Raw genomic sequence first — 15,470 nt, forward strand, 5'->3', positions numbered from 1 at the left:
ATTTAAAAATTCTGACCTGTGGTTAAAATATATACTTCAGCAAATATGGAGCTCCTTTTCTTCACCCTTAAAGCCTAACGTGCCTTTTTTTTAAGACCCTTTTAATCTATGAAGATTAGTTCTAACGATTACTACAGAAACCAGACATGGTACATTAGGAAACGTATACTTTCTCTTTTTGCATTCTTCATTGATGCAAGAGCGTTTAACTCCTTTTCAGAGTGTGACACAGAATAAAAGCATGAATAATAACTCAGAGAGCTTTCTGTTAATGCAATAAATTTGCACTGGTTTTAAAAGCTTTGTGAACTGTTTTAAAATGGTATCCATTACCTATGCTTTTAATGAGTTTTTAAAAAATATGACAAATGTCCATCTTCAGAAGGCACTTTTCATGTATTATGTATAGATCTTTAAAAACTATTCCTCAAAATAAAGTGTGTAAAAGATTAACAGTCCTAGTCATTTATTTCCCCTAAATTGTTCCATTGCTTTGCCGAAAAGGCAATAAATCCTTATACTAAGAATCCTTTCCTGAGCCACCCACCAAAAGAAACCCTGTCCTGGCATTTCTTCCACTACCACAGTACAGTCTCAGTCTCTGAATTTGAAGGATTTCACCTTCAAGTATCTCTTGCAGACTTTATTTATCCACCATTAGATTGCTGGATACAATACCCCCCCTTTTCTATGACCTGAGTTTCTCTCCCTTCATTTATGTAAGTTTTATCATCAACAAAAAGTCAAAGGAGATTTGATATCTGATCTTATTTATTTGTTACTCTTAGAAAATCTCATTTTTGACTGGACTCAGACTTAGAGGTAGAAGCTCTCAGAGAGGACAGCCTCCGTCTCTTGGCAATCTGTTCCTGGCGTTTTTCTTTGGCCTCCTAAACAGAACAAAAAAGCAGAGTTAAAGCAAAAAGCACAGTTAAAAGCTTGTCTGGATTAAAAAAGCAAATCGAAAGCCAGGCCTGCCCACTCCCCTCCCTCATCATCTTAGACTCACCTTCATTCTCTTGGCCAAAAGTTTAGCATATTCTGCAGCCTCTTCCTTGTTTTTCTTAGTACGCTGTTTCTTCAAAGCAATACGCCGACGTTTGTGTTGCAGGACACGCGGAGTAACAAGACGCTGAATCTTGGGTGCTTTGGTCCTAGGTTTCTTACCTAAAAATTCAGATAATGACTCAATCACTTCTCAAGAACACCCTTGTTCATTAGGATCCACATCTACATTTTTAAAACATTAGAAACAGATGCAAACTTGAGGTAGCAGTTATCTATGAAAACTCATATGTACTTGTATGAGGCCTTTTAAATGAAATCTGAACTATTCTACAAATTAAAATACTATCTTGTCAACAAAAATCCAAGATAGGCTAAATACTGTCAAAATATCAAGAAAATTGAGAATTCCTTCTAAAAAGTGACCAGGCTTACTTTGTTTACTAGATGCCAGTGTTTTCCTAATTAGCACATTTAATCCTCATTCAGATAGCTCACTAAACCACATCAACAGGTTGGATGTCAAATCCAAGATCATATGTAAATTTAGGTTACTTTGCTTAATAATTTACTCGTACCTCAAGCTTTTTCCTACTCACTTCCATTTCCCTTCCACAATTAGATTGTCTTAGTAGGGTATTATATATGCATGTACTGTAAGACACAGGAGCATTATTTAAAAACAGTGTCAACTGCATATTTCAGTTGTCTGTGAAAACTAAGGAAAGCATTATCTGCATCACTATCCCACCATGCTTTAAAGTCCCATTTATGCTTGAATCTGTATTTTTCAAGACAGATCCTGCCAATCTGGGGAACCAAATCATTAACATTAGAATGTGTGGCATGCTGTTCATAGAATATCTTCATTTAGTCTGTATGATTTGTAATCTAAAATCCTATGGATTAGAGATCTGCTTTGGAGAAGTCTTTTCAGATGTAATCATTGTAATTTGTGGACACCTTGTGGGAGTAATAAACACCTCAGGTAAATACTCTAAGAATAAACGCTCAATTGCTCAATTGTTCAGGTTATGCTAAAAGTTACATAACAATCCCTTAATTATAAAAATACAAGAACCATTTTATGAACACCTATCAACTAGCACCTTACTACACTGATGGTACTGCCAGGGGTCTGATTATGGGGAACTACCATATATTTGCCAATTATTTTTTTTAAATGTAAACTTCAAGAGGAAAGTAATTCGTGTGTTCATACCGTATCAACACTTAAAATAGTACCTGGCACATAGGTGTCCAAATATTTGGAATGAGTAACCAATGAGCACTTAGTATAGGCTAGGTATAGGTTTAAGTCCCCAGTCCTGAAAACCAAAACTCAAATTTTTTCAGATTTGTCAGGAGAACCCAACCTGAACTGACGTGCTATTTATTCTATTTACTGTAAATATTCATACATTTCACTACAGAAATATCAATGTTACAGAGCATCGCTGCCAAAGACTTCACTGGTGATGGGTTATGTTGCTTAATAAACATTATACCGTCTTAAAATATAAAACTCCAAAATCCCAAACACCTGTTCCCTAATGTTTTTACTAAAATATTTTTCTAATTTCTAATTCTCACAACTCTTACTATCGCTACTCGCATCCTACAGATGAAGAAAACGAGGGCCAGAAGTTAAAGCAACTTCAGTTGATGAAAGCACGTATTTCTTTTATAAACAAAAAACAAAAAAATTAGAACTTCTGCTATGGAAAGAAAAAGCAAAAGTGTGTGGGAGTGAGAGCACATTCAATCATAGTCCCAGAATTTTCTATCATTCTTTCCACTAATCCAAAAGCAAGATCTTAATGTCTGGTAAGTTATCTTTGGGTAGACTTACACATCAATTGACTCACAGGCACATTTTCAAGGAAAATATAAGAGGGCACTGGATGTAACAAGGATTAACACCAACTGCATATCTTGACACTCTTCCCCAATAATTTCCTGAAAACTCAGACTCCAGGTAAATAAAGAGTGGGCACAGATTTTATCATCTAATATGCACACAAAATGCTAGTGCCAAATTACTGAAATTAAGCCAGCGTTAACTTACTGACATTAAGATTGCAGAATCTCCCTTACCTTCTTTGTTTAGGGGCTTTCTCACAACATACTGGCGGACATCATCCTCTTTAGAGAGATTGAAAAGTTTACGGATTCTGCTAGCTCTTTTGGGCCCCAGCCGACGAGGCACAGTAGTATCAGTGAGTCCAGGAATGTCCTTCTCCCCTAAAAGAGACAAGTGAACAAAGACATTTTAATTCAACAACTTCCTCACAAACAAGAACTCTAATTTATTGTTTATGCACTGGTAAAAAAGTCCATTGGTCAAACTGTGGATACTGCAAATGAAAAAGCACTCGGACAATCAACTTTAAATCAATGTCAACAAAAATTGAACTCAAGAACACAAGCAACCCTCACCTTTTTTTACAATGACCAAGTTGAGAACACTCAGGTTGGCATCCACAATGCAACCCCGAACAGATTTGCGCTTTCTTTCTCCAGTCCTCCTCGGTCTGTAACAGGAATGCCCCTTACTCAATAGCAGGCGGACACGGCCATGGGTCAAGACACCCTGCTTCATGGGGAAACCCTGCTTGTCGTTCCCACCACTGATCCGGACCACATAACCCTGCAGGAGAATACAATGACGCGTTATAAAATAAAGGACTGTGGCCTCTACGAAGGTGTACCCCTCAATTCTAGGAAGTACAGTTAATTAAGACCGATTTGAAACTTCTTAATATTCTCTGGCCACTAAGTTTTATCTACATTTCCAATTTGCCAAGCTCAATTAGCAAATTCCTTCCAATCAAGTCATATTCCTAGCCTTTGCTTTACCAGCGGTAACAGCTCCAGGGGGAGAAAGACTACGTTAAAAACCAAAGGACCAACGAGCAACAAATCAGAAACAACCCTTCTTGGCACTTTTAATTCAAGATACCCTTCGGAGACCATTAGCTTGCAGGACAAGAACTTCAGGTATATTTTCCCATGTGATCTACATAACCCTGCCAGGTGACAGCTCAACCTTATAAAGTGACATTTAGAAGTCACTAACCCAAGATCAGAAGACAGAACCCTGAGTCTGAACCCCATTACACACCCCAATTATCAGCAGCGTTTACCACCTCTCAACTAGTTCCAACAACTCAATGCTGTACTCAATTTTTACCTTCCACTCTTCACCCAGAGCGTCAGCAGCAACTTCTGTGGCCATACGCTTCTCATAAAATGTACGAAGTTTGCGTTCATCGTCCACTTCAATGAGTTTCTGGCAGCCAGTGGCTGGGAAAGAGATGTTCAGCTAAGGATTAAACGGGGGAAAAAAGAGCTTTATGAAAACCGCAGAGCCACCAACAAAGACAATCCTAATGCAAAAAGCTTTTCATGTCACCCCCACACGAGCAGCAGAAAATCTGAGATGTCCATTTTATTCTCTAAAGCACATGTGTACGTAACAGCGCGCAACGAGCGCCGCACTCCAATTGGGATACGTCTTTCCTCAAGCCTCGCGGAATGACTCCGCGGGCCACAGGCGCTCCGCAGCCTTCACCCTCTCGGAGCAAGGAGGCCGACCCGGGGGCGGCTACCCGGGCAGCAGAGCCGCATCTGTCCCGGCAGGGTGCCAGGACGCCACCATAGCTTGCGCTGCCGGGCGGCGCAACTCCAGCAGCAATCGCTCACCATCCGCTTTCCCAAAGAGCTCTGGCCCCAGAAGGGCGAGGCTTGTCCTGCCTCAGACCCTTCCCCAGCTAGAGCCAGGATTTTGGAGAGGTAGGACTGTGGCAATGCCGTGTTCTCGAACTCGATTCACTTTCCCCGAGCCTAATGCAACGCCCGCCACCACTTCCTACCTTCATGCTGAAGCAGCCGAACGCCTCCGAGCCGCCACGAAAAAGAGGCCCAACTTCCGCTTAGCGCAGGTCACATAGGCTCTTCCAGTTCTCGCGAGAAGGGCAGACGACTGGGAAAGCGGAAGTGAGCCTGGGTAGGCTGCACTTCCGGGAGTGGGGCTGTTCAGCGGCCTGCGGTGGCTTTGCGCGGTGGCAAGTACGCAGCCACCCTAGTGGCGGGGCTTGAATGAGGCGGCAGAGGCTTAGTTCTGAAGGTTAGCCTCTACACTGCCTGATGTTTCCCGCGTTCTTCTGGGCCGGGGCGGGGCCCCAGCTCGGTCCCGGACACTCTGCATCTGATGGTACCCAAGAAGGAGGGCAGGACCGGAGGTCAGCTCTCGGGCTGTCCGGTACCTCAGACTCCGGCCGAACATTTCCAGATCGGGAGCGTGTCCGGCCCTGGTTCCGGCGGTTCACAGCAAGACGCCCTGAAAACCGTGATTTGTTTTTCCTTTAAATACTCTGTGGTCCTCTTGTCCTCTAACCGCTCTGCAGTCATCGTTGTTCTGTCGCAGAATGACACCCTCAGCTACCCTGTCGCGCAAATCAATAACCACAATTACCCCAAGTCCAGACCACCATCGGTGCCTCCTAAATAGTCTCCCTGCTTTCTGTGCTGCCTCTACGATCTTTTTAAAACGCAAAATTGTATCACTCTCTTGCTGGAAATGCACCATTTACTTCCCACTGCAGTTAAATACTTTCCCAACTCCTTACCCTGGCCTCACAAACCTTCCAAAGTCCCAGACTCATCTATTGCCGCTCGTTAATGCCAGGCAGGTCTTTCTGATTAGATATCCCTCCTAAGAGAAGCCTTTCCTGCCCACACGACCTAAAAGAGTGTCTTTCTACTTATTCTCTAGTATAGCCCTGTTTTCCTGTATAGTACTTAATCACGATACGTAAAATGATATCTGCTAGATGATAAATTAAGCCAGGGCTCATGTCTTGACTTCACTGGTATAGTTAGGCTGCAGCAAAGTGCATGGAGCATAATAATTGCTCAGTAAATATTTGTTAAATGATCGTAACCCCAGCTCTGGTATGCATTAGTCTATTAGAGTGTGGTAGTATGGAGCTAGCTAGCAGAGGAAGAATAAGTGAATGTATTACAGTAGATCTTGAATCAGCAATGATGCAGCTCCTAAAGTACAGAAAAATGTGAGAAAGATACAGTGCATTTGATAGTCCGGAACATTCCTGGGAGACCAAGAATGGGAACCCAGGTGATCTAACTCTGAAGCGCACACTCCCCATCAGTACGCTGAAGGAAGGAACATTTATTGTCTATTACGTATTTACTCCATATTTTTTATTCAAGAAAAAAAGTCTGCATTTCAAGTAAACAAAAATAATTTTTACTTTCCAAGATTATTACATCCCGTCTTCCGCTTCAGTGTCACAATCAAAGTTTTGAGTTTAGGCCTGCTTCACATTCAAAGTTGAAAGATTCTACTAAATCCTGTTCGATCATCTGATATTAATGTAGAAGACATTGGTGAAATGATGCATTTAAAATCTGTATATTATTTTTATTGTTGAGGTGAAATTGACATAAAATTAATCATTTTTAAGCAAGCAATTCAGCGGCATTTAATACATTCACAATGTTGTGCAACCACCATCTCTATCTAATTGCAAAACATTTTCATTACCCCAAAGGAAACCCTGTACCGGTTAAGCAGTTGCTCCCCCTTCTGCCCTTGTACCAGCCACTGGCAACCACAGTCTGTATTCTGTCTCTATGGATTTACTTATTCTTTATATTTCGTATCAATGGAATTATGCAATATGTGACTTTTGTGTCTGGCTTCTAATGTTTTTGAAGTTCATCCACATTGTAGCATGTATCAGTACTTCATTCCTTTTTATGATTGAATAATATTCCACTGTATGTGTAGCCTACAATTTGTTTCTCCATTCATCCATTGATGGACATTTGGGCTGTTTCCAACTTTACTATTGTGAATAGCACTGGTATGTTTGAGTACTTGTTTCTGTTCTTTTGGGGATATACCTAGGAGTGGAATTGCTGGGTCATGTGGTAATTCCGTGTTTAACTCCTGGAGGAACTGTTTTCACAGCAACTGGACCATTTTATATTTCCACCAGCAATGTATTAGGGCTCCAATTTCTCCACATCCTGGCCGACACTTGTTATTTTATTACTTTCTCTCTCTTTTTTTTAAATTATAGCCATCCTAGATTTGCATTTCCCTAATGACTAATGATGTTGAGCGTCTTTTCATGTGCTTGTTGGCTATTTGTATATCTTCTTTGGAGAAATATCTATTCAAGTCCTTTGCCTATTTTTTCTTTTTTACCTCTAATTATTTTTATTGAAGTAGTGCCTCTTTTGTGAGGCAAAGAGGACGATTCCTCAGGTTTGTTTCTTTTCTTTCTTTATGCCTTTTTTATTGTGGCAAAAAACACATAAAATTTACCTCTTAACCATTTTTAAGTATACAGTTAGTAGTGTTAAGGAAATTCACATTGTTGTGAAACAGATCTCCAGAACTTTTTCATCTTGTAAAACTGGAACTCTATACCCATTAAACAACAACTCCCTTTTTCCCCCTCTCCTAGTCCCTAGTAACTACTATTCTACTTTCTGTTTTTACAAATTTGACTACTTTAGATACTTCATATAAGTGGAATCATACAATGCTTGTCTTTTTGTGATTGGCTTATTTCACTTAGCATAATTACCTCAGCGTTCATCCATGTTGTAGCATGTGACAGGATTTCCTTCCTTTTTAAGGCTGAATAATATTTCATTGTAGCTGTGTACCACATTGTGTTTATTCATTCATCTGTTGATGGACATTTGAGTTGCTTCTTCTTCTTAGTTATTGGCAATAATGCTGCCCTGAACATAGGTGCGCATATATCTCTTCAAGACCCTGCTTTCAATTCTTTTGGATATATACACAGAAGGATTGCTAGATCATATGGTAGTTCTATTTTTAATTTTTGAAGAAACTCTATACTGTTTTCCATAGTGGTTGCACCATTTTATAATCCCATCAACAGTGCACAAGGGCTCTTTGACCATTTTTGAATTGGCTTGTCTTGTTGTTGAGTTGCAAGAGTTCTTTATGTATTTTGAATACTACACCTTTATTAGATATGTGATGTGCAAATATTTTCTCCCATTCTTTCAATCTTTCCACTTTTTTGATAATGTCCTTTGATGTACAATAGTTTTTAATTTTGATGAAGTTCAATTTACCTATTTTTTCTTTTGCTGATCATGCTTTTGCTGTCATATCTGACACAGATCCATTGCCAAGTCCAAAGTCAGGATTATTTACCCCTATATTTTCTTCCAAGAATTTTATGGTTTGAGTTCTTATATTTAGGTCATTGATCTATTTTGAGTTAATTTGTTAATGTGTTGTGAGGTAGGGCGTCCAGCTCCATTCTTTTGCATGTAGATATCCAGTTGTCCCACCACCGTTTGTTGAAGAGATTATTTTTTTCCTCATTGAATGATCTTTTCACCCTTGTTGAAAATCAATTGGCCATAGATTTATGAGTTTACTTCTGGACTCTCAATTCTATTTCATTGGTCTCTATGTCTATCCTTATGCCAATACCACACTGTTTTGATTTGTAGCTTTGTAATAAGTTTCAAAATCAGGAAGTGTGAATCCTTGACTTCGTTCTTCTTTTTTAAGATTGTTTTAGCTCTTTGGGATCCCTTGTAATTCCATATGAATTTTATGCCCACTTATGCAAAATATGTTCTTGGAATTTTGATGGAGATTGCATTTCATCTGTAGATCAATTTGGGGAGTATAGCCATCTTTACAACATTGTCTTCCAATTCATGAACACAGAATGTCTTTCCATTTATTTAGGTCTTTTAAAATTTATTTCAGCAATGTTTTGTGGTTTTCAGTCTGCAAGTCTTTTACCTCCTTGATAAATTTTATTCTAGTTATTTTATTCTTTTGGATTGTTTTCTTAATTTCCTTTTCAGATCATTTGTTGCTAGTGTATAGAAACACAATTCATTTTAGTGTGTTCATCTTATTCTCTAAAACATTGCTGAATTTGTTTATTAGCTCCGAGAGCTTTCCTGTGTTTTCTTTGGGATTTTCTATATATATGATCATGTCATCTGTGACTAGAGATAGTTTTACTTCTTCCTTTCCAGTCTGAATGCGTTTTATTTATTTTTCTTGCCTAATTGCTCTAGCTAGAACTTCCAGTACAATGTCAACTAGCAGTTGTGAAAGCAGAAATCCTGTGTATGTAATCTTGATTGCAAGTTTTAGAATCACCTGAAAACTTTTGAGGACTAGAAACAATAGCTGGGATTTCAGCTCCATTTTCTAGTTAGTCTCTCATTATTCTCTATATGCCTGCTCTTCCTTCAGAGATTCCCATCTCAATGATGGCACCCCTGTGACAAGCCAGAAATCTAGCTGTCATTCCTGACTCAGCACTCTGCCTCTATTCCCACTTCCCATTAGTTACAGAGTTCTGTCCATTCCACCTCTTGAATCTCTTTGTTTCTTACCTGTTTTTGCTCTGAAAAATGTCAGACTTGGGGGCTGGCCCCATGGCGTAGTGGTTAAGTTTGGCACACTCCCTTTGGTGGCCCCAGTTCACAGGTTCAGATCCTGGGCACAGACCTACGCCACTCATCAGCCGTGCTGTGGCAATGACCCACATGCAAAATAGAGGAAGATTGGCACAGATGTTAGCTCAGAGCTAATCATCCTCAAGCGAGAAAAGAAGAGGAAGATTGGCAACAGATGTTAGCTCAGGGCCAATCTTCCTCAGCAAAAAAAAAAAAAAGAAAAGAAAAGAAAAATGTCAGACCCAAAGAAAAATTGAAAGAATAATATAATGAACACCTGTATACCCTTCACTAAATTCACTATTTGTTAATATCTTTTATATTTGCTTTTTCTTTTTCTTTCTTTCTCTCTCCCTTTATATCTCTCTATCTTTCTATCTGTCTTTATCTATCTATCTACCTACCTACCTACCTATATATCTATACATACTATTTTTTTCTGAGCCATTTTAAAATAAATTACAAACACTATGGTATTTCACCTCTGAATACTTCAGCATGGATCTCCTAAGAATAAAGATATTCTGCCACATAGTCTCAATACCATTATCGCACCTAAAATTTAACATTATTTAGGCAATACATTCTAATATACAGTCCATATTTAAATTTTACCAATTGTCCCCAAATATCTTCTTTAGCTTTCCCTTCTCCATCCTCACAGTATCCAAGAGCTAATCAAAGTTCATGCATTGAACTTGATTATTAAATCTCTTTGGATTCTTTTAATTGAAAGCAATTGCCCCCAGCACCACCACCCTTGTTTTCTTTACTTTTTATGACATTGATTTTTAAGATTCCAACTCAGTTGTCTTGCAGAATAGCCCACATTCTGAATTTGTCTGATGGTTTCCTCATATTTACACTCAAGGTACATACCTTTAAACTACCTCTTTGTTCTTTTGTCCCAAACCTGTTAGTCTTTGAGACATTTCTTTCTTTCTGGTGCAAATATTGGATTTGTGCCAGAAAAATAGATTCACTTTGTTCTTATTTTGCTCGGATCTGGAATCAACCAACTCAAGAACTCTGTTTCCTTTGAGTGGGGCATGGTATTTAGAAACCGAGATCTGAGTATTAGGTGTGCTCATTGTTACTAGGGTGTCATTGCTACTAGGCCCTATCATTAGACAAGCTGAGATGAGTACATACTGATACCTCCAATTCAAATCTAACTCTACAAGATTCTTCTGTTTTTTTCCTCCATTTTCATATCCCACAGTGAAAATTCTGGTTCCCAAGACATCAATGAATTTATTTGCTCTATATCTTATCTGCTCTATATCTCTAAAATAGTTTCAGAATTAGGAGACTAAAAGAACTGTCATTAGCAAACATACTAAGTAAAGTTTAGATCTCCTTGCAGTTCTTTTGGTCCTTAGAATATATTCCCCACCAGAAATGTACATTCAGAATTCTGTATTCAGGGGCCGGCCCTGTGGCGTAGTGGTTAAGTGCACACACTCCGCTGCTGGCGGTGCAGGTTTGGATCCTGGGTGCGCACCGATGCACTGCTTGTCTGGCCATACTGTGACAGCGTGCCATATAAAGTAGAGGAAGATGGGCACAGATGTTAGCCCAGGGCCAGTCTTCCTCAGCAAAAAGAGGAAGATTGACATGGATGTTAGCTCAGAGCTGATCTTCCTCACACACAAACACAAAAAAGAATTCTGTATTCACAAGTTTCTTGAAATTAATTTTTGTCTGATTATATTTTAGTTTGATGTATATTGTTAGGTTAATTTGTTTCTGTTTATATTAAACTTTGTGGTTTTCTTTTTTATCCTTTTAATTTATTTAAAAAATATTTACAACATTTACCTAGAAGTCAAAACTTTATAAAAGGAATCTCAAAGTAGTAACATCAGCCAGATGGCTGAATAAGACGTCCCTTGCTCCTATCCCGCTCACGAACAGCAATCATTTGGCATCCATCTGGGGACAAAAGTGCCTTTGTGGGACCTTTGGGATCCAGATAGATTGTGAAACCCTGGTGCAGTCAAAGACCCAGAAGAGCCACTTTGAGAAGGCAGGCCAGCATCCAGGTAGCTAACTTGCCAACCTCAGTTGTGGCTACAGACCCAGAAACATCTCTGTACCCCTGAGGACTCAGCTACGGCCCTGTTTGGCTTTGGTTCTGTCACCAGCACTGTGTGCTAAGGGACCCAGCAAGAGTCATGCCCACCTGTGCATCGAGTAGTAGGTAGTAGGCATACAGACCTTGGTCCTGGCTGTGGATCCTGAAGTGGCCTGTGAACTGGGTCTAGCCACTCTCAACTAGGATCTGGGAGCCCCTGGGAGTAAACCTGTCAAACTTGGTCAAACTGTAGATTTTGAAACAGCCCTATAACGGCTCCAGCCTGTCCCAGCCACAGTCTGCAAACATTCCTTCTGGCGCAATAACCAAGCAGGAGACACTCCCAGCTGCACTCTGGAGATCCTGAAAGGGCCCTATACTTGGCTCTGGCCCCTCCAGCCATGGTCAAGTAGCAGTCCAGCCCACCCAGGAACCTGGCGGGAGTCACGCCAATCCATGCCTCCAGAGCCAGGTCTGCAGACCTTAGTGTTGGCTGTGAAACCTGAAACAGCTCTGGCCTTTGTTTCAGCCCTTCTCAGCCACAGTCCAGAGCTAGTCCTGCCCACCCAGGGATCCATCCAATTACCAGGTCCTCCCAGGGACCTGGTGGAAGCTACATCTACGCACCTGATAATCGGCTTGCTCTCTGAGGACCCAGCTGTGGAACCTGAAGCATACCCTTGTCCCAGCCTATTGGACAAGGTACTGGAGGCAGTCCCATACTACCAGGGACCAGACAGGATACATGCCCACTGAGCCTCTGGTAGTAATCCCGTCAACCATGGACCCCACTGCAGACCCAGTGAAGTCCTCATAACTGGCTCCAACCTAGTGAGACCGTGATTCTGGAGGTAATTCCATCAGCCTAGGGAACTGATAGGACCATGAAGAGATATCTGCACCACCAAGTTCATTGCAGCATTATTCACAGTAGCCAAGACATGGGAACAACCTAAGTGTCTGTCCATTGACAGATGAATGGATAAAGAAAATGTGGTATTTATATACAATGAAATATTTGGCTGTAAAAAAGAGGGAAATTCTGCCATTTATGAAACATGGATGGCCCTTGAGGGCGTTATGCTAAGTGAAATAAGACAGACAAATATGTATGGCCTCATTTATATGTGGAATCTGAAAAGAAAGCGAAACTTATAGACACAGAGATTAAAATAGTGGTTGCCAGGAGCTGGGGGGAGGGGGAAATAGGGAGATGTTTTAGACACACTGAGTGTGAAGTGTCTATGGGATATACAAATGGAGATATCCAGTAGGCTGTTGGGTATACAGGTTTGGAGGCTGAGGGGTTTGACACAGTGAAAGAGGTGGGCTTTTAATGGGGGCCTGTATTAATTTGCCAGGGCTGCCATAACAAAATACCACAAACTGGTGGCTAAACAGCAGAAATTTATTTTCTCACAATTCTGGAGCTAGAAGTCTGAGACCAAGATGTCAGCAGGATTGGTTTCTTCTGAGGCCTCTCTCCTTGGCTTGTAGATGGCCATCTTTTCTCCGTGTTTTCACATGGTCTTTCCCCTTTGTGTGTCTGTGTCCTAATCTCTTCTTTGTATAAGGACACCAGTCATATTGGATTAGAACCCATCCCACGAAACTCATTTTAACTGAATTACCCCTTTGAAGACTCTATCTCTAAACATAGTCACATTCTGAAGTACTGGGAGTTAGGACATCAACATAAGATTTTTAGGGGGACACAATTCAGCCCATAACAGGGCCTGAAGTAGAGTCTCTCCATCATGAGGATCCTGACTAAACAGAACACATTTTTATACTCAATAACATTAAGTTAAAGTAATCCTAAAAGCAATCAGTAGAGGTAAAATTTCCCCTCACCCACTGGTAAATGAGTTCTTCAAGTGTGTTTGGGAAAAGGGATATTTTGCAAAGAGAGGTATAAATACCGAAAGGAAGAGAGGTCATAAGGGAGGTGATGTTTTGTGCACTTTAGTAAGCTGTCTCATATTTGACTCAAGTAAAGGAAACAGAAAAAAGATTGTTTTAGACACAAAAAACTAAATTTCAAGGGCAATTTATTCTTGTAGGAAGAAATTAATTTTAAAACATGCCATGCTGTGTTTGGGAAAGGAAGTTAAATCAAAGAAACGAGGCTAGGAAAACTCCTTGGCATTATTTCTGTAACTAGATCCAGAGCAAGAATTACAATAGATTTCTCACTCCGTGGATTTTATATATAGAAAGAATCCACCAGAAAACTTTTAGAAGTAATAAACGAATATGGTAAAGTTGCAGGATACAAAATCAACATACAAAAATCAGTTGCATTTCTGTACACTAACAACGAAGTAGCAGAAAGAGAAATTAAGAATACCATCCCATTTACAATTGCAACAAAAAGAATAAAATACCTAGGAATAAACTTAACCAAAGAGGTGAAAGATCTGTACACCGAAAACTATAAAACATTTCTGAAAGAAATTGAAGAAGACACAAAGAAATGGAAAGATATTCCGTGCTCTTGGATTGGAAGAATTAACATAGTTAAGATGTCCATACTTCCTAAAGCCATCTATAGATTCAATGCAATCCCTATCAAAGTTCCAACAACATTTTTCACAGAAATAGAACAAAGAATCCTAAAATTTATATGGAACAACAAAAGACCCGAATAGGTAAAGGAATCCTGAGAAAAAAGAACAAAGCTGGAGGTATCACACTCCCTGATTTCCAAATATACTACAAAGCTATAGTAACCAAAACAGCATGGTACTGGCACAAAAACAGACACACAGATCAATGGAATAGAATCGAAAGCCCAGAAATAAACCCACACATCTATGGACAGCTAATCTTCGACAAAGGAGCCAAGAACATACAATGGGGAAAAGAAAGTCTCTTCAACAAATGGTGTTGGGAAAACTGGATAGCCATATGCAAAAAAATGAAAGTAGACTCTTACCTTACACCATACACAAAAATTAACTCCAAATGGATTAAAGACTTGAATGTAAGACCTGAAACTGTGAAAGTTCTAGAAGAAAACATAGGCAGTACGCTCTTCGACATCAGTCTTAGCAACATCTTTTCAAACACCACATCTGACCGGGCAAGAGAAACAATAGAAAAAATAAACAAATGGGACTACATCAAACTAAAAGCTTCTGCACAGCAAAGGAAACCATCAACAAAACGAAAAAGACAACCTAACAATTGGGAGAAGATATTTGCAAACCATACATCTGATAAGGGCTTAATCTCCAAAATATATAAAGAACTCATGCATCTCAACAACAAAACTACCAACCCAATTAAAAATGGGCAAAAGACCTGAACAGACATTTCTCCAAAGAAGATATACAGATGGCCAACAGACACATGAAAAGATGTTCAAAATCACTAACTATCAGGGAAATGCAAATCAAAACTACAATGAGATATCACCTCACGCCCGTCAGAATGGCTATAATTAACAAGACAGGAAACAACATGTGTTGGAGAGGTTGTGGAGAGAAGGGAACTCTCATACACTGCTGGTGGGAGTGCAAACTGGTGCAGCCACTATGGAAAACAGTATGGAGATTCCTCAAAAAATCAACGATAGAACTACCATATGATCCAGCTATTCCACTGTTGGGTATTTATCCAAAGAACTTGAAAACACCAATTTGCAAAGGTACATGCACCCCTGTGTTCATTGCAGCCTTATTCACGATAGCCAAGACTTGGAAGCAACCTAAGTGCCCATCAAGGGACGAATGGATAAAAAGCTGTGGTATATATACACAATGGAATACTACTCAGCCATAAGAAACGATGAAATCCAGCCATTTGTGACAACATGGATGGACATTGAGGGCATGATGCAAAGTGAAATAAGTCAGAGGGAGAAGGTCAAATACCGTAT

At 39.9% G+C, this 15,470-nt stretch overlaps 1 protein-coding gene across 1 annotated transcript; it reads right to left on the reverse strand.

Annotated features, from left to right (window-relative positions):
• Positions 1 to 749: 749 nt before the first annotated feature.
• Positions 750 to 4,979, reverse strand: RPS6 (ribosomal protein S6). The gene is made up of 6 exons (XM_004436771.3): positions 4,881 to 4,979; positions 4,199 to 4,330; positions 3,445 to 3,655; positions 3,103 to 3,249; positions 1,010 to 1,167; positions 750 to 890 (listed from the first exon to the last, which is right to left on the reverse strand). The coding sequence occupies exons 1-6, from the start codon at positions 4,884 to 4,886 to the stop codon at positions 795 to 797; spliced, it is 750 nt and encodes a 249-aa protein (XP_004436828.2). The 5' UTR covers positions 4,887 to 4,979; the 3' UTR covers positions 750 to 794.
• Positions 4,980 to 15,470: the final 10,491 nt, after the last annotated feature.

Source organism: Ceratotherium simum, chromosome 20, assembly GCF_057802395.1.
Source record: "Ceratotherium simum simum isolate JZ-2026a chromosome 20, ASM5780239v1, whole genome shotgun sequence".
In the NCBI taxonomy this organism is placed as follows: Eukaryota; Metazoa; Chordata; class Mammalia; order Perissodactyla; family Rhinocerotidae; genus Ceratotherium; species Ceratotherium simum.